A 23,499-nucleotide genomic window follows, 5' to 3' on the forward strand; every position below is an offset into this window, starting at 1 on the left:
GCTTCAATGCAATGTAAGATGGCTCTGAAGAACGTGTGTGCACATGTCATTACTGGAGCGGATGTTAGGAGCTCACAAAGACTGGAGCATTTAAGAGCTAAGACATCAGGAGATACATGACACATCTGATACTGTACCCAAGAACACAACCTAATCACTGGATAAGAGTAAAGACTCAATACTTAAAGCTCTTTGGCCCTGATCCGAAGATCTGATCTGTGCAATGCTGAAACACCATATGAGAAAAGCATATAAAATAATAAGGTAGGCCATGTAACAGGTAATAAAAAGGAGAGAGATATATAGATCAGACTACAGCAAGTGGACAAACCAGCAAAATGGACTTTCCTTTAGCGTGCACTTTTGCATACTTTCTATTGAATATACACTCACCAGCCACTTTATTAGGTACACCATGCTAGTAACGGGTTGGACCCCCTTTTGCCTTCAGAACTGCCTCAATTCTTCGTGGCATAGACTCAACAAGGTGCTGGAAGCTCCTCAGAGATTTTGGTCCATATTGACATGATGGCATCACACAGTAGCCGCAGATTTGTCGGCTGCACATCCATGATGCGAATCTCCCGTTCCACCACATCCCAAAGATGCTCTATTGGATTGAGATCTGGTGACTGTGGAGGCCATTTGAGTACAGTGACCTTATTGTCATGTTCAAGAAACCAGTCTGAGATGATTCCAGCTTTATGACATGGCGCATTATCCTGCTGAAAGTAGCCATCAGATGTTGGGTACATTGTGGTCATAAAGGGATGGACATGGTCAGCAACAATACTCAGGTAGGCTGTGGCGTTGCAATGATGCTCAATTGGTACCAAGGGGCCCAAAGAGTGCCAAGAAAATATTCCCCACACCATGACACCACCACCACCAGCCTGAACCGTTGATACAAGGCAGGATGGATCCATGCTTTCATGTTGTTGACGCCAAATTCTGACCCTACCATCCGAATGTCGTAGCAGAAATCGAGACTCATCAGACCAGGCAACGTTTTTCCAATCTTCTACTGTCCAATTTCGATGAGCTTGTGCAAATTGTAGCCTCAGTTTCCTGTTCTTAGCTGAAAGGAGTGGCACCCGGTGTGGTCTTCTGCTGCTGTAGCCCATCTGCCTCAAAGTTCGACGTACTGTGCGTTCAGAGATGCTCTTCTGCCTACCTTGGTTGTAACGAGTGGTGATTTGAGTCACTGTTGCCTTTCTATCAGCTCGAACCAGTCTGCCCATTCTCCTCTGACCTCTGGCATCAACAAGGCATTTCCGCCCACAGAACTGCCGCTCACTGGATGTTTTTTCTTTTTCGGACCATTCTATGTAAACCCTAGAGATGGTTGTGCGTGAAAATCCCAGTAGATCAGCAGTTTCTAAAATACTCAGACCAGCCCTTCTGGCACCAACAACCATGCCACATTCAAAGGCCTCAAATCACCTTTCTTCCCCATACTGATGCTCGGTTTGAACTGCAGGAGATTGTCTTGACCATGTCTACATGCCTAAATGCACTGAGTTGCCGCCATGTGATTGGCTGATTAGAAATTAAGTGTTAACGAGCAGTTGGACAGGTGTACCTAATAAAGTGGCCGGTGAGTGTAGATGTACATGTACGCTATGTACCATATTTTACTGCACTATCCCATGTAATAAAAAATCGGATTGGAATTAAGACAACAACAAAAAAAAAACTAATTAACCCAATGTCTCTAAATATTTTTGTACAACTCCATACATAAGCTGAAAATTGAACAAGTCACCAATTTTATTTCTAAATTTGCCACTAGATTCTCCCCATATGCTGGTAACATCCCATCCAGTCCACACTGGTAAAAAAAACAAGCCATAGATGATCATAAATTATTATGTGTAATAAATGATGAGGAATGAAGGGAATAGTATTGAAGACATGACGAAAAAGATGTGCAAAAAGCTACGCAAAGTCATGACACCAGCAGAAATCTATCAGTAATTAGAAAGCAATCCTGACACATAGTGAAAAATAATGTCATCTGGGTCATCGGATGGCCTGTAAAAAGGTGTAAAATAGTCATGGTGCCACACAAGAAACAGCTCGTGATGGATAAAACCAATGAACTGTGTTTTTATTTTACCTATGTTATCCCCCGAATAGTCACGATGGAGCTGCGGGAGGAGCATTGTAGTATAATATTTATAGGATTTATTTCTGTGTCACCTGTGAATACTTATTTCACTTATTACATCCACGTGGGTTGATTTGGAGAGATAAAGCAATGTATAGCACAAGGCTCTATGTTTCCTGGCATGGTGTCAGGAAAACCATTACATCATCATTTCACTGTAATAAATATTTAACACCTTCAATTCCCTTAAGAATCTGAGAACCAGAAAAGTTTCACAGATTAAAGCCACTATCTGTTCAGAATTTTATTTGTAGCAATAATACATCTATTCAGAACTTTTCAGAATGCTTTCATAAAACTTTTCATGCCTCAATGATTTACAATGTATGTTACAAAAAGTGGAAACTCGGATACAAAACTTTCATGTTAAAAAATCCTAAGATACCAAAAAAAAAAAAAAAACACCAAAAACCTCAGAAAGTACAGAAAGAAATTTAACATTGGCGGGATTGGTTAGTGTGGTAAGATATAAGGAGGGGAGTAATAGCCTTAGCAAAGGGGGGCTTTGTTAAAGCCCCCCATAGCACTTTTGGCTCATTACTATATTTGTAAAATTTGATTTTAGAAGGAAGGAGACCATGTATAACAAATACAAGAAGATTACCACGGCCACAGTGCTAGGACCAATGAGTAAATGCCCCTCATTTATGATGCTTCATTTTGCTTGATGGTAATTTCCTCAAAGCCCAATATATTTTTTTTTTCACAAATCAATGGCTCTTGAAATATAGAAGACCTTTGCCTATTACTAATACCATAGACTCCTCTGCTGACCCTCCTCCACCTTCTACATTCAAGACACCTTCTGCACAACAGATACTCACCCTTAGTTATTAACCCTTAGTGCTCACACAGCAGAGTTCATATACTTTATACAACTATTTCACTGTTGGTTTCTACTATTTATTACATTATCCCTGCTCCTCATTTTGATGACAGGGTAGTTATTATATACATCCTCTATGTATACTATGCAGTGTTCAGTGTATTGAATGCCAATGTATTGAGTAAACACAAGGCATGATGGGATCTGTGGGCAGATTTGACTCAGCTTTTGGGCAGGTACAGGAAGAGGCTGATCACCGTCCACTTCACTGTTGCTGAAAAACATTTCTGACAAGCAGCTTGAGAATAGGGTAAAAAATTATTTTTTTTTTAAACTTTAGCCGGATCAATGAAAAAAAAAAATAAAGGAATTGCAGAAAATGCATTGCCCCAACATATTAACCTCTTAAGGACCTGAACAATTTTAGTTTCCATATAGTCTTCAAAGAGCTTTTTTGAAACTTTTATATATTAACATTAATATAGCTGAAGTGCCAGTACTGGGCATACCTGGGCAAGTGCCGGGACCCAAAGCTGCTGGGGGGGGGCCCACATAAGGCTGTACTTACATAAGGAATCCATGGGGGTGAGGGGGCTGCATCTACTAAATCTATGGGGTGTGAGGGGGGCTTATATAAAATAAGTGCAGGGCTGGGAGCTTTCCGTAGCTTTCTGCTCCCACAATATGGGGGGTGCAATTTGACTAAAACGTTGTGATGTTGCTGAATGGTTAAAATATGGCATCTCCCATACAAATTTATGGCTTAGATACAATGGTGGCAGTTCTACAGCGATCTCGGTCATAGCGGTTTTCAGCAGTAAAACATGACCATCACTATTACCTTTGCTTGCTCCATATTCCCCCATACAGTAACATACACATAAGTCATTGGAAGTTTAAAGGTTTAACTGGAGTACACTCCAAGTCAGAAGTATCCAAAACTATTAAACTTGCATAGTTTTCTATACAGAATAATTTGAGTTCCGTTTTATCTGTATTTGTACGGAAAATAAAATAGAATACATTAACCGGAGCACCCATCCTTTTATAAGATTCCCTTTTTTATTGCACACATATTCAGGCTATTGGTAGTAAAACGCAGTCACCCAAGAGAGGAAAGGAAGCGGAGAGAGGAGTGAAGGAGTGAGTTGAAAAGGTGAGCGAGCTTGTTTGAAGTAACACGTGAATGTAATAAAAGAGAATTGAAGATTAAGATGGATTCCTGAGCAAGGTTTCTTGTTTTTTCGTCCCCAGCTGTTCCTAGGTCTGCATTAGGAAGGAAGCTGTGATATCTCTTCAGGTACAAAAGTAATTTGATTCCTCTTCAGTTTCGAAATAAGGGCGAGAATTGTGAAAATGTCCCTCTCTAGGAAACAATTTCTTTCACTGTCTTAACTATCCTACAACCGCAGTTGGAATGTAGGCTGCGATTCAATCCATGCTAATTAAATGTAATACAAGCCTGTAGTATTTAGGAAAAAAGGAAATGTCACTTCTAGGGCACCCAGTGATTTGGGCTTTTACTGCTGCACATATTTTAGTTCTGAGGATTGAAGGCAAAGCTAAACCATATACCGTGTAGCAAAATCTGAGCTCAATATTTGATGTACATTGAGGAGAGGTCCCCTCAGACCCCCATTTCCAGTAATAGTTGTGATAACAATGGTCAGTAATAAAAAAATCTAATAATTCCTTTATTTATATAGCGCCAGCAGATTCCGCAGTGCTGTACAGAGCTTGCCAAATGAGTATGATGTGGCTCCTTGTAGGTCATGTCATTGTTTCATAGTTTCATAGTTTATACGGTTGAAATAAGACAGACACTTGTCCATCAAGTTCAACCAAGGAAGGGTAGGGATTGGATGAGGAAGGGATATAGGGTTTTATTGGTTTGATTAATTCTCACTTTACAAATTTACAAGGTGCAACTACTGCCACAATTTCCTACATTTGGTTGTAATGTACGAAAAAGATTTCATGAGGGGCTGGAGGATCCTTCTTATTGTGTTTTTACATCTTTTTACTCTCCGGGGCTCAGAAGGGCCCATTATGAAGAATAATAACCAACTAAGCAGAGCCAGTAACCACTTTTACTGGCCACTAAGAAGTGGTTCATGTTATAAGTTTAGCACTGGAATCAATCCACTCGTGTTATTCATACCACCTCAAAGTCCTACTGATCTTTGTATTTTAACTGAGGATCAAGGCTAGAAAAGATACATCCACTTCATTGAGCCAAAACTCATGCTTACCGGCATCAGCCTTTTTTCTATAAACCATTGAGGATAAACAAATGAATCCTTAAAAAATGTATTTATACTCTTTCTATGCTTAAAGGGGTGGTCTGAAAGCACAGAATGGTCAGCAGATGCCTCTATGCTCCCTCTAGTGGTTGTGAGCTGTAACTAGAGATAAGGACTTCTCACTTGTTACTGGACCTGAATCAAGTGCTTCCAGATCTGTGCTCTCTGTGCGGGGACCAAGTGTCAGTCCGACGATCAATATAAAAAAAAGCATTATCTAAAGAGGTTGTACCAACGTTTCAAGTTATCATCTATCCACTGTATATAAAATAAAAAGGAAACAACTGCTTGGATAGCCACCGATCCGGACCTCCAGTGATCTGGAAAACAGGGTCAACTTCTTACCAAAGGGTGGAGCAGAAGGTATCGGAGATTCGGATATTAGGTATCTCTGGGGCTCACATAAACAGTGAATAGGAGTGCCAGAGATTTCTACCATTGATTTAGTAACGGAGTGGCCTACCAATTAGTAAGAATGGGACACCTATTTTTAAGGATTGCTTGTGGTCCTGTTCTCCTGATCACTGGGTGTTCCAGTAGTTGGACACGGTTTTCCACTACCCTGCAGATGAGGACGTAAAAAGTTGGTCTAATAATCTTAATATTTCAAAATAACTGTTTACGCTTCCATTTTTACATTATATTAGTTTGTCGAGTTCTTCGACCTCCCCCCTTCCCTTTTTTCTCCTGTTATGTTTATGATGGATTTCCATGCTCGCTAAGGCTTTTCACGGGCTGTAAATAACGGTCTTGTGGTCCAGTGTTTGGAGGAAGGTCACTCATGTGCCAATGAGAGTAGGGCCCGTTCCACACTTGCGAGTGTGATGCAATGAACTCGCATCACACTCGCAACGCGTGCTGCCCGGATAGCACAGCCCGAACGCTCCAAACCGGTACTGAACTCAGCGTGTCAGTTCAGTCCCGGTTTGCAGTGTTTGGGCCGCGCGATCAGGGCAGCATGCGTTGCGAGTGTGATGCGGGTTCATTGCATCACACTCGCAAGTGTGGAACGGGCCTAGAAAAGGAAGGCCTGAGCCGCAGATAAAGGCAGGAATAGGAGGCGTCTCATATTTCTGGGGCCCAGGCAGTTGGCATAGAAACTGCGTCCATATGTGCAAGTCCATCAAATTACACAAGGCCATGTGCTGTTAGAAAAACAGCCAGTACACGTCCAAAATGCATGTTTGTGTGCAAGGAACCTAAATGTGAAAGAGAGCAGTGAGATAGATCGCAGGTGCTCAGGACGTCCATGTTTACCTGGGAAACAGGTGGTCAGGTGCTCCATTAGTGCTTCTTGCGTGACAGGTTTTCTTGCAGAGTTCATAGCGGAAATGGCCAAGCATAGGATTTCCCCAAGAGGAATAAACTGTGACTGGCTGATTGGAGACATACTGATGGGCGAAACATCACCTGCGCACAACAAAAAGAGAAACCTATGTCAAATACAGTGATAACATAGACACAGAACGTACCTGAACAACTCCTTAGCCAGATAGCAATGTCATGAATTACATAGAAATATTGCATTGTACAAGTGACAAATCCACAGCTCCCAGCTGAATACTTACAACAAAAGCAGGGCCAGAGAAGGAAATGTTATGTGGGCTGCTTTTGGAGGAGAGGATTAGAATAATTTACAAGCACCAGGCGTGGGAATAAGGAATTAGTGTAGTGTGCTTTGTAATTACTATTTCAATATTCCACCACATCCCTAAAAAGGGTGGAACCAGCTCAGTTCTCACACCGAAACCTGAAAGTATATGTATGATGTTTGTTTCAGGACATCACCAAGTTGACCAATTTCAGGAAATGCCTAAATATCTATTCCCTAAAATGAAGTATGTGATTGGAGATCCAAGGAGTCAAAAGTACTACAGGTTGGCTGAAAAGCTCAAAGGCTTAAATCCACCGTTTCCTATGATAAACCATTTTTCAAACAAAATATGCTACAAAATTTTCAAAATTGGGAAGAGGGATTTCCACCATACAATGTTTAGTGGTTGGCTTAATATGGAGTGAAGAAACTGCAGTACATTTTACAGTGAAGATGCCGGACAACCCCTTTAAGGTGCATCTAAACATGACTTGTTAATACACAAAAACATTGCAGTACATTTGAATAAGTTATATAATGAAACTGAAGCCAAGGTTGTACAACCTTGAACGACAAATATGAATGCACAAGCATTAAAGGGGGTTGTACTAAGTTACAATGTTATCTCCTACTGACCTTTTGGACACCCATCCAGTCATGAGAACTGGACTCGTAGCAATCCGGAGAATGGGAGTTGTATTCTAACTAATAGGTGAAGTAGCAGGTTGAGCATGCGCCCTGCTGCCCCATTTTTAATATGGGAACACTCAGTCCTAAATGTTGGAGATGAGATTGCCGTAGAGTGCTGCGTTCTGCAATTTCCAAAATTCCCATACTACTATCCAGCCGTTGCACCTATTAGTGGGAAAGGGATCGCTGTTCTCTGAATTGCTGGGAGTCCAGTTCCCATGACCAGCAGCCGCACCCTCACCAATTCTAATCCAAACCCGGATGTAGACATGAACACAAACATACACTGTAGTACAACTCTGCAGCTACATGGGTATTAACAGGAAAGAGAGAGAAACACATACAGTGATGAAAACACATATTAATGTTAATTTATTTCAGTCTTTTGTTTTGTCTTACTGTACTTGGGTATAAAGATGCTTGGCCAGAAACTTTCAATGCCTTATAAAAGTAACATTTCCACCAATAGTGTATGACCCATGTCTCACAATACATTTAATAATACATACAAACACATTTACCTTATTTCAGGACAAGATGATGCCTTTAAAATTAAGAAAATAAGCTAGGAGAGGACAAATACAAGTCTGGCTCCATTCGTGTACTTTATAGAGTCCATTAACTTTTGTTGTTGCTTATAGGGAATCGGCTCTCATTGAGTCTCTTTACTGCCAGAGGGGGCTGAGTATGCACCATGCGTCTGCTCATGCCAGGCTGCAGTCTATGAAAGGACCACATTACCCCGACAGTAGGAAATGTCTGCGGGCCAAGTAAAGTGAGATGGTAGATGCTCAAAATATCCATGTCAGGTATATACTCCATACATCTGGATCCATACAGGGGAACATGGCTGCAAGATGCTTCCCCTTTAGCAACATCAATTCGCTACATATTTTTCACTGTCAGCTCAAAATCTGCATATCTTCAAAATACAAGATCCAATCTACACCAAAATTTTCAGTAAATAATTTTATTTTATTCTGTATAAACTATTGTAGCTCACAAACAATATTGTTTTATTTCATAAGGACAAATACTTATTAAGGAAAAGTGCGGTCACACTTTAAAAATCTGGGGTCTACAGCTGACCCACTTAGAATAACTTAGACTTAGGCTACATTTACACGGACGTATGGGGGACGTATATACGGCCGACGTATATACGGCCGATATACATCCCCCTTACACTTCTATGGGCGCACGGCACCCTACGGGAGCGGTACGGTGCAGCACACGTGCGGCACCGTACCGTTCCGTACCCGGGAAAAAGATAGGACCTGTCCTATCTTTTCCCATAATACGGCGCCGTGCGCCATAGGTTGCTATGGAGAGGGGCGGGGGTGAGCTGCGCTCACCTCCTCCTCCTCTCCCCGTACACGGCTGTTGCCCGCTACGGTACGGTACGGGCGGGCAACGGCAGGGTGAATATAGCCTAGGCTACATTCACACAGACGTATGATTTCTCCAGTCCCGTATTTACGGGCTGTATATACGTGACGTTTTTCACCCGTATGCAGCACGTATGTAACCCGTATTTTATACGTCCCCATAGACTTCTAGGGCATACGGAACTGAAATACGGGAGAAAATAGGACATGCTCTGTATTTTTATACGGCCAGTATACAGTACGGTACGGAACGGAGTTAACAACGGCAATATAAATGGTCAGACGTATTGTCCATTGAAATGAATGTGGCCATATGTAATCCGTAAAAAAACGTTTTCATACGTCCATGTGAATGTAGCCTAAGGCTATATTCACACTGCCGTTGCCCGCCCGTACCGTACCGTAGCGGGCAACGGCAGTGTACGGGGAGAGGAGGAGGAGGTGCAGCTCACCCCCGCCCCTCTCCATAGCAACCTATGGCGCACGGCGCCGTATTACGGGAAAAGATAGGACAGGTCCTATCTTTTTCCCGGGTACGGAACGGTACGGTGCCGCACGTGTGCTGCACCGTACCGCTCCCGCAGGGTGCCGTGCGCCCATAGAAGTGTATGGGGGACGTATATCGGCCGTATATACGTCCTCCATACGTTCGTGTGAATGTAGCCTAAGGCTACATTTACCCGGACGTATGAAAACGGCCGTATCTGTACCGTTTTTTTACGGATTACATACGGCCACATTCATTTCAATGGACAATACGTCTGACCATTTATATTGCCGTTGTTAACTCCGTTCCGTACCGTACCGTACACTGGCCGTATAAAAATACAGAGCATGTCCTATTTTCTCCCGTATTTCAGTTCTGTATGCCCTAGAAGTCTATGGGGACGTATAAAATACAGGTTACACACGTGCTGCATACGGATGAAAAACGTCACGTATATACGGCCCGTAAATACAGGACTGGAGAAATCATACGGTTGTGTGAATGTAGCCTTACTCTTATATAGCAACCACCAAAAGTATAACATAAGCATAAAGTGCTAGACAGAATAGTGGTAACTAAAGCCTTTGAAAAAACAAATGAATATTTTGGCCCAGGAAAACACTATCATCACCCATTACTGGCTACTTACTCAGGGTATGGTCACCTTGAATGTATCCTCCGTGCCCCAACACACGTTTCACCTAAGCTTCCTCCTGACGAAGCTTTGGCAAAACACGCGTTTGTATTGTGACTGAACTTTTCCTTATTAAGTATTTGTCCATATGAAATTAAACAACATTGTTTAAAAACTATTATAGCTAACAAACTATCGGAAATATTTTCAAAATAATCAGATTTTCCCTTATATCTCTGCATAATTTTACCTTTGTTTCAGCAATGTGTAGAAGTCAATGTAAGGAAAACATGAGAAAATCGCCAAAGTAACAATTCTATAACATAATAATAATAAATCAGAAAAAAGCTTTCTATCCAATGACAATTCCCACTAAATCTAAATTTCTACACACCATAAGAAATCACTTTAAAAGTAATAAGGCTTTTATGTAAAATGAATAAGGCCTCTTTCTAAAAGGTGTCCTGAGCAGGGAATAAGCATATGCAATATTTAAAGTGACACCAACATATATTAGTGCAATTTTACATATCTTAAAAGGGGTTTCCACTTTCATTAAATAATTTATATTGTTTGTGAACTGCAAAGTTATACATATTTTCAATATACTTTCTGTATCAATCCCTCATGGTTTTCTAAATCTATGCTTGGCGTTATTCAACAGGAAGCGTCATTGTTTACTTCCTGTGAATAAAACATATCACACAGGTGCACGGCTCACTATATCACAGAGAGTAATCACAGCTGAGTGTTATAACGAGCTGTGCACCTGTGTGGCATCACATGACCAGGGGGACCTGTTATTATCCCCAGGAAGTAAACAATGAAGCTTTGTGTTCCATGACAGCAAGCAGAGATCTGGAAATTGATGAATTGATACAAAAAGAATATTGTAACTTCATTACACAAAGAATATTAATAATTAGCTGAAAGGGAACAAACCCTGTCAAGTTTTATTTAAAGTCATAAGACCCCCCCCCCCCCCCCCCCCACACACAGAAATGGTCAAAATCCAGAGATTTTGGTGGGTTGTGCCAACTCTACTGTATACGGTGCAACTCAATTGCATAATTATTTTGTCCTAGAAGAGCCTGTCATCCGCTCCAGTCAATATATACGGTATACATTTTCATCCACAGCAATCATTTGGCTGATGATTGGAGCTTTTATTCTTACCTCCCACCTCACATTTGCTTTATCCTTTTAACATAAATTTTTGTTGTCCGAAAAAATGGAAACTGTAACCTTTCAATGTTTAATTGTATCCTAAAAATGTTGAACAGTGTCAAAAATGCCTTATTAATCCAATGTTATTTGGCGTTGTTACACAATAAAACACACAAGGGGTGGGACTCTTTTTATAGACACCGTACCCTGCAGTTACAACCTCTGTTATACATAATTAACCTCCTCAGAATGTACTCACAAGTAAGGGAACAATTTATAAAATGGAATTCTATTACAAAGCATTTCTGGGCATAGTTAATTATAGTCACGTCTTATGGAGCCTCCCTATAGTTTAACATACAGAAAGTCATGTGAAGGTGGGTGGGATATAAAATGCTTTACATTATGCTTTATTGAGGACTTCTTTGGCTCGGTCCAGTTCCTGGCCCAGACACACGATTGGCTAAGCCGCTGACCAGGAAGCCCGCTTCTCCATTCTTCCTGATAAGGCCTTGAAAGGCAATGTCAGGAATTAATAGAGACACTGGCTTTCACTTCTCACCAAGGCAATGTGAATTTGCAAGCCTGTTTGCCTGGTCCAAGCCGAAAAGGACAACAATAAAGCATTTCTATTAACCACATGTACAGTAAGTTTCACATTACTCTATGGGGGGGGGGGGGCGGGGTACGTGCATCTTTAAAGGGGTTGGCCACTATACCTCATGTTATTTGCAATGTGGGTTAATAGGTGATAACTAAGTATAGATTGCGTTGTACATGATCTGGAATATTATTACTGAGACTTAAAGGGGTTGGCTACGTTACCTCATGTTTTTGTGTATGTAGGTGTGTACCAATATGCATCTATTAACAGTTCTGCTCCGCTTTTTAAAATTAAGCCTCCCATCTTTTACCCCCATCAGCCAGAGATTTCTGTCCATAAAATGGCTGCAGATGGAGGGTCATGTGATCTTTATCTGTCCATGAACAATCACCCTGTCAGGACCTTGATCTTATTATATTCATGAATAGTATCATAAGGTTCTGGCAGGTCGATTGTACACATGACCAGTGGCATAACTTGAAGCTGATGGGCCCCAGTGCAAAGTCTGTGCCAGGGCCCCGACTATAATGTATAGTCTATAGTACTAGTCTTCTCATATGGGAAAGTGACACCTTATGGGCCCACAAAGCCTCTTGGGTCCGGTTGTGACCGCACCCTCTGCACCCCCTCAAGTCACGCCACTGCACATGACCCTCCATCTGGGGCCATTTTATGGACAGGAATGTCTGGGTGAAAGACAGGAGGTTTCACGTTACATATCAAGAAAGCAGAGCAGAAATATTAATAGATGTATAATGAATTACTTAATATCCTGCCCCCACACACATTACAAAAAACATGAGGTAAAGTAGCCAACCCCTTTAAGTCTCAGTAATCATATACAATGCAATCTATACATCGTTATCACCTATTAACCACTGAATTTTAACACATATTAAATGTCACACTTTATTCACATTTATCACATGTGCTACTCTGAATCAAGTGTTGGGCCTGTATAATAAGCAGCACAGAATATATTTTTTAGATGAGCAGATACTTCCAGTGTACGTGTGACTAGAGATGAGCAGACTCGAACTTTGAGTTCAGGTCCAGGGTTCAGGTGCGTCCTGTGCGACCCAGACATATTGTCGGATTGGCAACCGTGCAGCCAATCTAGCAAATTGATGCCCCTAGCTACTAGCCATGGTTGTGATTGGCCAGGGGATGCACCCAAACTCAAATTTTGGGTCCAGTCATCTCTACAGGTGACATCATTGCATGTGGTCTCCACCCAACAGCTCAGCATGAACTGAGAATTATAGATAGAAACTGCTGAGGGGAAACTGCTATAAGTGCAAATTGACAGTGAAATAATTGAAAATTATTTACTCCTCATGTACAACTGATTTATACAAAGATTTAGGGAAGTTAAGGTAACACTTTAAAAGAATGCATGATAAAAGTGATTAAACTAGAAGGTAAATTTGTGAGGAACAGTTTGGTTAAGAGCAGCACAGGAAGTGGACATGTTAAATCAGTTAAAGGGGTATTCCTTGAATATGAACATCTGCTACAAAAACCCATAATGCTATGAATAAGTGAATACAACATAACTCAAATGTCATTAGTCACAAAACAGAGCTTAAATAGTGCGCTTTCATGATTCACTAAATTTTATGAGTTTTATAAAGTAGGCGGAGTTATCTCCAAGATGGACGCCACTAGAAACTACAAGTCCCATGATCCTTCAGTTGTCTGTAACAGCTCCTCCCTCTCAGGCTCTGCTCACAGTGATGATGTAATAGACTGCCCTGCTCTGTTACCATAGTAATGATGTGTAACTTCCATCACTGCATATTGCTTAACTGAGATGACACCCGCCATAAGAGATGCACTGCAACCAACCGTCTACAGCCAAACATATTGGTGATTGCATGAACTGCTCAGGCAGGATATGTGTTGTGGACATGTGACCAGTGGCCATCTTCTGTCCTGTGTCTCCTTCAAAGGGGAAAACTTCAATGGACTGATTGAAGGGCCAGTAGTATTTTAATTCTCCATTGTAGTGTATGTCCACAACATCTTTTTGCACACATTAGCTAAGAATACCCCTTTAAACGGGATGCTCCTTTAGATACGGATTCTCTACAAACACATGTGCAACATCCCTGCCAATGCATGGGCAGAGGAGTAATTGCGAATAAGCCCCTTGTACCATCCAGTACATATAGAGGTAATTTTGCAGCGGTAGATACTGCCTGGATAGGCAAGGGTTAAGAATGTTTAATGTTGTCATCCAATGATGTTCCACTATTGTAACTGGAGTGTGATTGGAGAAGGAGATCACCTGACCAGGGATTAACTAAACCCTTAGTCAGGGGACGAGTTAGGTCTGTTGAGGCCCAGCTCTTGACAGAGAAGCGCCACCTCAGAGCACATGCTCTGACCACAGGCCTCAGCAACTACACACTGAGTGACACAGAACTACCAGGACAAAGCTGCAGCTTCCAGCATTGGACACAGCTACATCCCAGCCTGCATCCAGGCTGGTGACCCAACTCCTGAGGTTCACTCCAGTACTGCACTTGTACAGAATTGTTTGGCCTGTTGCTGCTGTTGGTTCGAATAAAGAACTGTAAGTTAGTTTTATGCACAATATTGCCTCCATCTGGTCCCTGCTACGGCTGTGTCACCATCAAGGGCGCCCCATCTATCTTCCAGGGAAACATACTACAGACTTTAAGGGCTGTCCCAGGGAGAACCAGTACATCAGCCTCTCCCTCTATATCATTTCTTGCACACACCACCTGCTGGCGACCTGACAGGCTGTGGGACAGTCCTCCGGTCCCCATACCAAGCACTGTGACACTAGCGTGCCTAGGCCGCAACCGCCAGCCACTCCGGTATTCTGGGCCCAGGCTACCTCCAGGCCCCAAGAAAAGGCTGGGCCCGGTGGGGGATGTTGCAGATGGATGATAGAAACTACAAACAGGTCTTCAAAAAGTTCCTGCACTTATATATTGTTTGGAAACATAACAGGGTGGTCATGTCAGAAAGTGTCAAGTTTGTCTGACTATAGTTTGTCTGAAAAACACCAAATCTGATAGTTTTAATATAAAACATACTATAGAGATACTATCTCAGATTGTGATGTGCAGTGACGAAACCCTTACTATAGGGAACTGCTATTCACAGGGTTTGCGGTTCTTTCACAAAACGCTTTCTATGCTTCTGCACGATTCTTTGTCTTTAGGACGCTTTAAATGTTGGAATATAGCCCAGCTACCCTGCAGTGAACAATAAAGTGATCTCATCAACTATACAAGCAAGAACAACAAGGCAGGAATAAATCACAAATACATCTATGTCTATGAATGTCTGGACACACACACTGGCCCACCAGGGCTTTATCTAATGGCTACCAAATGTTGTTTAACCACTTGCCTGAATGATGGGTGAATATATGTATATACTCGAGTATAAGCCGAGACCCCTAATTTTACCATCAAAAACTGGGAAAAACTACTGACTCGAGTAGAAGCCGAGGGTGGGAAATGCATTGGTCAAACCCCCTCAGTAGTATACAGCCTGCCAACCCCCATGTAGTATTTAGCAGCCCCTAGTAGTATACAGCAAGCCCCTAGTAGTATACAGCAGCCCCTAGTAGTATACAGCAGCCCCTAGTAGTATACAGCCAGCCTGCCCGGTGCGGCTCCCCGATGTCAGCGTGTCCGGTCTTCTTTCTTCTCCACGGCTCCTCTTCTCTCTACTTTCTTCCGGCATGGAGGCGGCCATGTTTTCTTCTAGCATGCCCATACTATGACGCGGCGGCTGCTGCTGACGTCATAGTATGCGCGGCCACGAAGAAAACATGGCCGTGTCCATGCCGGAAGAAAGAAGAGAGAAGAAGAGGAGCCGCGGAGAAGAAAGAAGACGGAACACGCTGACATCGGGGAGCCGCGCTGACATCGGAGGGTGAGTATTTAAGTTTATTTTTTTTAAGTGGGTCATTTTTTTTTTGTAATAGACTCGTGTATAAGCCGAGGGGACGTTTTTCAGCACATACACGAGTATATACGGTACTTTGTGCTATCCACCTGACATAAGGATATCCAGATCCTATATGTACTTTATAGGTAGTGACATGGACTTAGGCCCATATTGGGTATCTATTATGTTGTTAATTATTTCTACTCCCTATAAAACCTGTTAAAATAGAAACAATGTAAATATCTGTGTATAATTAAATCATTAGAACACCTTTCGGGTCTAAATCTCATCAACAGAAATGAAGAGAACAAGTTGGGATATGTTCTTTTAAAGGCTTCATCATAGTTGGCACCTAATATGAAGCAAGGTGTGGATTTTATACCTTGAGAACATTTCTATACCTGGCACAGTCTAATCAATGAGGTTTTGAGTCAGAGTAAACAATAGACATTTCTGAACTATGTCATTTATCAAATAAAAATGATAGGAATAAACCCACCCATGCTCTAGAGGCAGATACCTAACGATGAGGCACCAACAGAAACCAAAAAATAACAATGACTTTAATGGGATTCAATGGGCTTCTGTCACAGTGTTCATTATTCAACTGGAGGAAATAGAACGATATAAGTAGTTTCTTAAAGGAAATCTACCACCAGGATTAAGGTTTGTAAACCAAGTACACGGACATACTGGCGTGCAACCCCTCTGGCAGGAACTGCTCTTTGTTTAGCTTCTTATGCAAAAGGTTTTAAACACTACGCAAATGAGCCTGAGGGGCTCCAAGCTCAATAGATAACAATAGAGCCTGGAGTCCCACAGGCTCATTTGCATAATTTTTATAATTTTTATTTCATAAAACAAGGACTTAAGTAGCTAAAAGGAGAACTGGTCCGGACAGAGGAAGCACACATCAAACATTAATCCTGGTGGTAGATTTCCTTTAAAGGGAACCTGTCATGCAAATTAACCCACCCTAAATAAATTCTTTATTAAAAACTTTGATTAAAAAGCATGGTCCTTATACCCAAATGATTCCCTTCTATGGCTGCAATGTTAAAAAAAATCAGTTTATAAACTTATATGTAATTCTCCTGAATTCAATGACACTATGTTAGTCCTAAAAGACCGTGGATATTCTGTGGTTACTGCACTGCATTGCCCTGCCTGCTTGTTCCCGATTGACAGGTGTCACTGCTAGGATGCTGCTACTGAGTGGAACATTGAGAGAGCGCTGTTACATTATTGGCCACTTAATTTCTTGTGAGCATAGTGATGTCTTCTAGGGTCAAGTTATGCTTGCACAGTCTACCCCATGTATGTATCAGATCACATGAAATCACAGCAGCTTCCATGGGGGGGGGGGGGGGTGTAGAAGTCCATAGAGGATGGGGAGGAGTATAAGTCCATGGAGTCATGCTGTGATCAAACCATGATACTTCCATGTGATCAGATACATAGATGTGGTAGAGGTTGCAAATGTAACTGGTTAAAGGACCATAGATGACTTCCCCCTGGTCACATGGCATGCTGAAAAAAGGAATGGGTCATAGGGAGGAGTATAAGGGAGGTGCTGGCTGAGCAATACTCCCCTCTGATGCCAGGTAACATATGATAAAGTTGAGTTTCTGTAATGTGAGGGAAACAATTTTTAGCTAAAATAAGGGGGTCAGTTAGTTGATAGGGCTCTATGGGAACCTGTCATTAGCTGTATATGTGAAAATGTGGTGACAGGTTCCCTTTAAAAAGTTAGAAAAAGTTTTATATATGGCTAGAGCCATCCTTTTTCTAGGTGAAAAAATTTAAGCACAACTTTGTGAACCAAAAAAATTTTTTAATGACAAAAAATACATTGGGGCTTATTTACTAAGGGTCCAGCGGCCACATTTTCGTCGTGTTTTCTGACTTTTCGGGGATCTCGACAGCGATTGTGTCGCATGCAATCGGATTTTGGCGTAGGCTTTCATTTTGCCGCCGGCTTTCATGCGGCAGGCCGTCGGCCAATCGGACGGATTTAGACAAACCTCTGGATTTAACTTTGAATTTGTGTCGCAAGATCAAGCACTTACATGCACTGGGAAGAAGAAGGTGAACTCCAGCGGACCTGAACGGGGAAGTGACAGATGCACGATATCGTGCGCATGAGCTGTGCATTGGAGTCAGGAAACCGCACCTCGGGGATCGCGCAGGGACGGCTAAGTACATTTGCAACATTGTTTCAGCTTCAGAGCAAGGACACAATAAAAACATAGCTTTGAGCTGGTGATGGAGACATAGGGGGAAATTTATAAGGGCTTCTCTGCCAAAATTATTTTCCCCTTTCCGGTACCTTCACGCCAGTGGGGCATGGAGGGGTGTGTTTAACAAAACTTAAGCTAGGTTGACATCTGCATTGTAGGTTTTGTAAGCGTCTTGCTGCTCAGATTCCGTAAAAGTTCCAGTGTGATATATATGAAAACATAAACCTAACTGTGAGGCTGCATTGATGTTCAACTTACTAATCCATTTAGTTTTTTCGTATCTATGACAGAATACAAGCCACCAACATGATCTTAGCTGACATCATTAAACATGAGCAGTAATGGAGGCAGCAATATGGACTCTTCTACAGCATATTCCGCCTTGGGGAAGAATACCTTTCTACATACCACAGCTTATGAAGCATGTCAGAATGTAGTATTTGGTTGATTTATATGGAATCTAACAGAAAAAACAGTCTAAATCAATATGAAATCAGAGGCATATCTGGTTGTGTAGTAGAGTCCCCATACCCCTCTATGAAAGACCTATTACTGTACTTTTCAAAATGGAGTCAAAATACTGCAATGCGCATGGATTCTAAAGAGAGACTATATATGGCCACTATTGGAAGATGTATAAAATCATAGGTAGGCTGCAAACACATGCTCCATGCACGTGATTCACCAGCCTCAACCTACAACTGCTAAACTCAACTCAACATCAGTTCAGTTCAGAAGTTGTAGGTTCTGACTGGTAAATGCTGCGCATGCACGGAGCGACTATGTCAGTACACGCACGCTCATGGCCAACCGGCCTACTGGCTAGGTATAGCCTCCACACGCTGCTATCCATGCTCCACTCTTACTGCTCTGGTAATCGGTGATAAATTTGCCCCGATCTAGCTACACTGCTTACACTGTTTGGCAGAGAATTATAAGCCCTTTTACATGGACCAGTGACTGAGTGTACAAGCATTCCTATAAAAACTTCCACTCATGGCTCTGAGTATGCATTCAGGCTTTTGGGACTGTATTTGAAGTCAAAACATTGCTCTTAATAGGTCCTCACACTAAGATTCACCTCCGATTCTTGCTTTTAAAACTGTATCAGCACTACTTAATTGGGCATCCTTCCCCTAAACATGCCTTTGTCATACAGTACCATCCCTGATCCTTTAAGAGGACCTGTCACCCATAACAAAAGCACTAAAGTAAGCAGCTCCTAGCGCTATCTCCGATGCAGCAGTGTTACCCTGCTTCATGAGGGGGCGGTCCAAGGCTCTGCCTCTTCCCTGGACCACCCCTGCCCACTCCATAGCCGAGCTTCATGCGGCAGTCACCGCCCCTAGCCCCGCCCCCTCATGAATACACCGGACTGCTCTGAGCGCGGTCCGGCGTTTCTATTGTACTTCGCAGCAGTGTTTTCTAGCGTAATTGCAGGGTTCCGATAACACTAGCAGGGTAACACTGCTGCATCGGAGATAGCACTAGGAGCTGCTTACTTTAGTAAGCAGCTCCTAGTGCTTTTGTTATGGGCGACAGGACCTGTTTAAGAAACATCTACCAGCAGGAAGAAATACTTTTATGCAAATGAGCCAGACGGGCTCCAGGCTCCATTAACACCTATGGAGCCTGGAGCACCTCAAGCTCATTTGCATACAAACCTTCATCCTGGTGGTAGATGCCCTTTAAGACACTGTTATACAACTTTTCCCCCTCTTCTATCCATCACTGACCAGATACATGTATAGACATGTTTAGCATCTACAATGGGAGCTTTCATTACATACATAATAAATAATGCAAAAACAAGTGCTCACCCTAGACTTTGTCATCAGGTTTTACCCCACTAAACTAACAGAAGGCAATTGTAACATTCTTAGTAGCCTTTTTTAATATTAAAACTTACTTATTACATATAAGGTATTGCCTCCACAGTAACATGCAAATTATCTGAGAAGAGTCACTTTTTTTCCAGTGAGGAGTCACCTTTAGAGGCTGGAAGGGGAGCATCCTTTTACATGACCTTATCTTAGGCTCTATAGCAGACAGAACTAACTAATCAATGTTAAGATAAAAATGACAACTTTCAAACCAAAAATACTGAAAATTCAAGACACAGTCTGAAATTGGATCAAAATCTGTAGAGGGCATGTACAACTATGTCTTTAACTGTCTGATATAAACATATATACACATACTACAATATTAATAATATTTATTTATATAGTGCCATCAAATTCTGTAGCACTTTACAGATTCTGGGGAACATATACAAATAAAATAAGACATTACACAGTCATATGAAACAATAGGAGTGAGGGCCCTGCTCACAAGAGCTTACAGTCTATGAGGATGAGGGGGTGACACAAGAGCTTACAGTCTATGAGGATGAGGGGGTGACACAAGAGCTTACAGTTTATGAGGATGAGGTGATGACACAAGAGCTTACAGTCTATGAGGATGAGGGGATGACACAAGAGCTTACAGTCTATGAGGATGAGGGGTGACACAAGAGCTTACAGTCTATGAGGATGAGGGGGTGACACAAGAGCTTACAGTCTATGAGGATGAGGGGGTGACACAAGAGCTTACAGCCTATGAGGATGAGGGGGTGACACAAGAGCTTACAGCCTATGAGGATGAGGGGGTGACACAAGAGCTTACAGCCTATGAGGATGAGGGGGTGACACAAGAGCTTATAGTCTATAAGGATGAGGGGGTGACATAAGAGCTTACAGTCTATAAGGATAAGGGGATAACACAAGAGGTATAAGCCTTTGTATAATGGTCCAGCCATATTTTATAAGGGAAAGGAAAAACATAATTTCATAAATAAAAATGCTGCTTGAACCAGCCATCAGCCGCCATCTTATATACAACCGTGGAGTCATTCTGAAGAAAAGAATCTCATCTTTCAAACACGATTGTGGTTTTCTGAGCTGCAGTACCAGATGCTGGTTCTGTAGCAAACAAAACCACAATCAAGTTTGAAAGATGAGATTCTCGTCTTCACAATGACTCAATAGTTTTACCCTTTTAGAGACCAAGATTGTCCCATTGGGCATGTAAATTGATGCTCCCACTTCAGCCTCTAAAAGTGACTCATCTCTGGCAATAAAAGACACTTCTCAGTGTCTCACTGAGCTTTTTTTTTTATATAGGTAAACGTGCAAGTTTAAAAATAAAAGTGTAATGCTTGAAAGGATAACTCACACCCTACCTGAGGATGCTGATAATTTAGTGGGGTAAAAGCTGATTTAGTTATATTTTAAGAATAGACTTAACTTAGAAGAGAAAATAGAAAACTACAAGAATTTAAAAAATCTGGGATTGTCACCTAACAGGATACAAAGCACTAGATACAGGAGCAACGATTGTAAGAAACTCATCAATATCAGATCCGACTTCACCATAAACATGCATGTTTTTTGGAGGGAGATAAAACGCTTATAGTCCTTGCTTATATGGGGGAAAACATTCATTATGTCCAGGTTAAAATCCAAGGCAACACTTCTCTTAACCAGAATTGGATAGTAACATACACGGTATTGATGTTGGCTACCGCCCTAAGATTTAGGTTTTATTTAGCTAAAGGATATCTCCAATGTGGCCGGCATGCTCCATCACGAACATAGGTCTGACAGCGGCCGACACAGCCTACTTATAGAAATTCTGCAGAAGAGCTTTCCAGCATCGTACATTTGCCTAGGCAACAGTAACGCCAAATCTGCCAGCTGCGTCTTCTGCCGTCATAGTCAAACAAGTGACGGCCAAGAACGCCGGCAACATTGGTGGTAGCCAAGGGAATGTAGAAAAAGGAAACAACCATTCCACTCATTTCTAGAATCCTATCATCAAATTATGATGATGATGGATACATTGTATGTAATGTTTTTATATGTATTTTTATCCTTACTATAAGCTGCCAAATATTATTAAAAAGACTCATCATGGAACAGGTAAAGAAATAATAAGAAAGGATGTTTTTCGGATCTAAGAAATATAAACTCTCTAGTGTGAACATAACCTTAAGGTGAATGTCTGGCACTTATACAAAAAATCCTATTCACTCGGTGAACTAAACTACACTGTAACGGAATAATTGCCTTCTTACGGGTGGTCACATATATTAGTAAGCTATAGATCACCCCGCTGAGGTTTTGGAAGCCATGTGTTAAGATAGCCCTATGTCTGGGAGAGAGTTAATCCACACCGGTTTTTATAGATTCATTCTCTAAAGCAAAAAAGGGTCAACAAATCACTAGAAAGAAAAGAAGTGATCCGGCTACGAGTCTATTCATGGACAACATGTTCGTCAGATGCTGTATTTTGCATGGAATTTAACGAATCATCAATGTTCAGAACCGATGACTATTCACAAAACACAATACAGGCAGCCGCCATATTTAGACTATAGGGGCGAGGAGAAGCCCCGGATCACAAGATCAGAACTTGCTGCGTCTTGTACAAATAGTGATTCATTTTTTATTAACTCAATGTTGCCCGTAAAAACTATCAGGTGATGTAATCCTACTGAGAAATAGAAAGCAAACATCCAGCAAAGGAATCGACACAAATTGTCTGCGTAGCAAGCGTCTAGCAATAAATACGCCATCAGGCTTGGAGTCACTAAGAGTTATGTATTTGGTATACAATGACCATGGTCATACCGGATACTCTGCTGAATGGTGCGCAGCTATTAACCAGTGCGGACAGTATAACATTACATGTTTTATGGCGACGTAGCTAACACAACCTTGTATCACCCACAATAAAGCTGCTGTTTTCGCTCAATACGCTACGGCACAATAAAACGCAAATAAGCCCATTCATACCTTTACAGTCAAAAAAAATATAGCGGCAGCGGGACTGGCAGTCGTTTAATTAATGTGAATTACGGGGACAGGGGGGGGGGGATTGACCCAAGAAGATGACATATTGGGGAAGTGACTGTACACGCACAAGGTAAATAAAAATGTCCTCACCTCGTGATCTGCTGCATTTTACCATCTACATCCCTGCCTGGCTTTTACAACTTGTTAAAATTGTGCCGAGTAGGAAACTCAGCAAATGGGGGGAAAAAAATATTCTACACGCTGCAGTCTTTTTTTTTTTTCTATTTTTTTTTTTTTTTTTTTAAGAGGTTCAAGCTCGTAATCCCAAAAGATTCAAAAGCATTACCTCACTGCAGCCTTGAGACAAACTGAGCATTCACTCTGGGTCTTACCCAGCATCCTTTGCTCTACACAAAGACAACAGAGGTGTGACCAATCGGGTTGCAGCTAGCGGGCTGCATTTGGACGCTCCCTCTTAGTATTGCCCATTGACAAGCTGGCTGGCAGGCTCCTGAACCTGTTGGCATGGCAACATGTCCCAGCGGCTTCCTATAGGGCTCTCTTTTTTGGCTTTTTTAAAAAAAAATTATTATTATTCCTCTTTTAACCTCCCCTCGTGTAATCA

At 41.8% G+C, this 23,499-nt stretch overlaps 1 protein-coding gene across 7 annotated transcripts in view; it reads right to left on the reverse strand.

The window, feature by feature from the left end:
• Positions 1-23,499, reverse strand: part of STOX2 (storkhead box 2) — a 142,066-nt gene that overhangs the window by 30,597 nt on the left and 87,970 nt on the right. For 5 of the 7 annotated variants that reach the window (XM_072123144.1, XM_072123152.1, XM_072123169.1 and 2 more), the window contains exon 2: positions 6,557-6,709. In XM_072123144.1, the coding sequence (XP_071979245.1) occupies positions 6,557-6,709 (153 nt within the window). Of the gene's footprint in view, positions 1-6,556; positions 6,710-23,024; positions 23,100-23,220; positions 23,280-23,499 lie in introns of those variants that run through there. The other 2 variants (XM_072123193.1, XM_072123177.1) reach the window with 2 other exon arrangements.

This window comes from Engystomops pustulosus, chromosome 1 (assembly GCF_040894005.1).
Source record: "Engystomops pustulosus chromosome 1, aEngPut4.maternal, whole genome shotgun sequence".
NCBI lineage: Eukaryota > Metazoa > Chordata > Amphibia > Anura > Leptodactylidae > Engystomops > Engystomops pustulosus.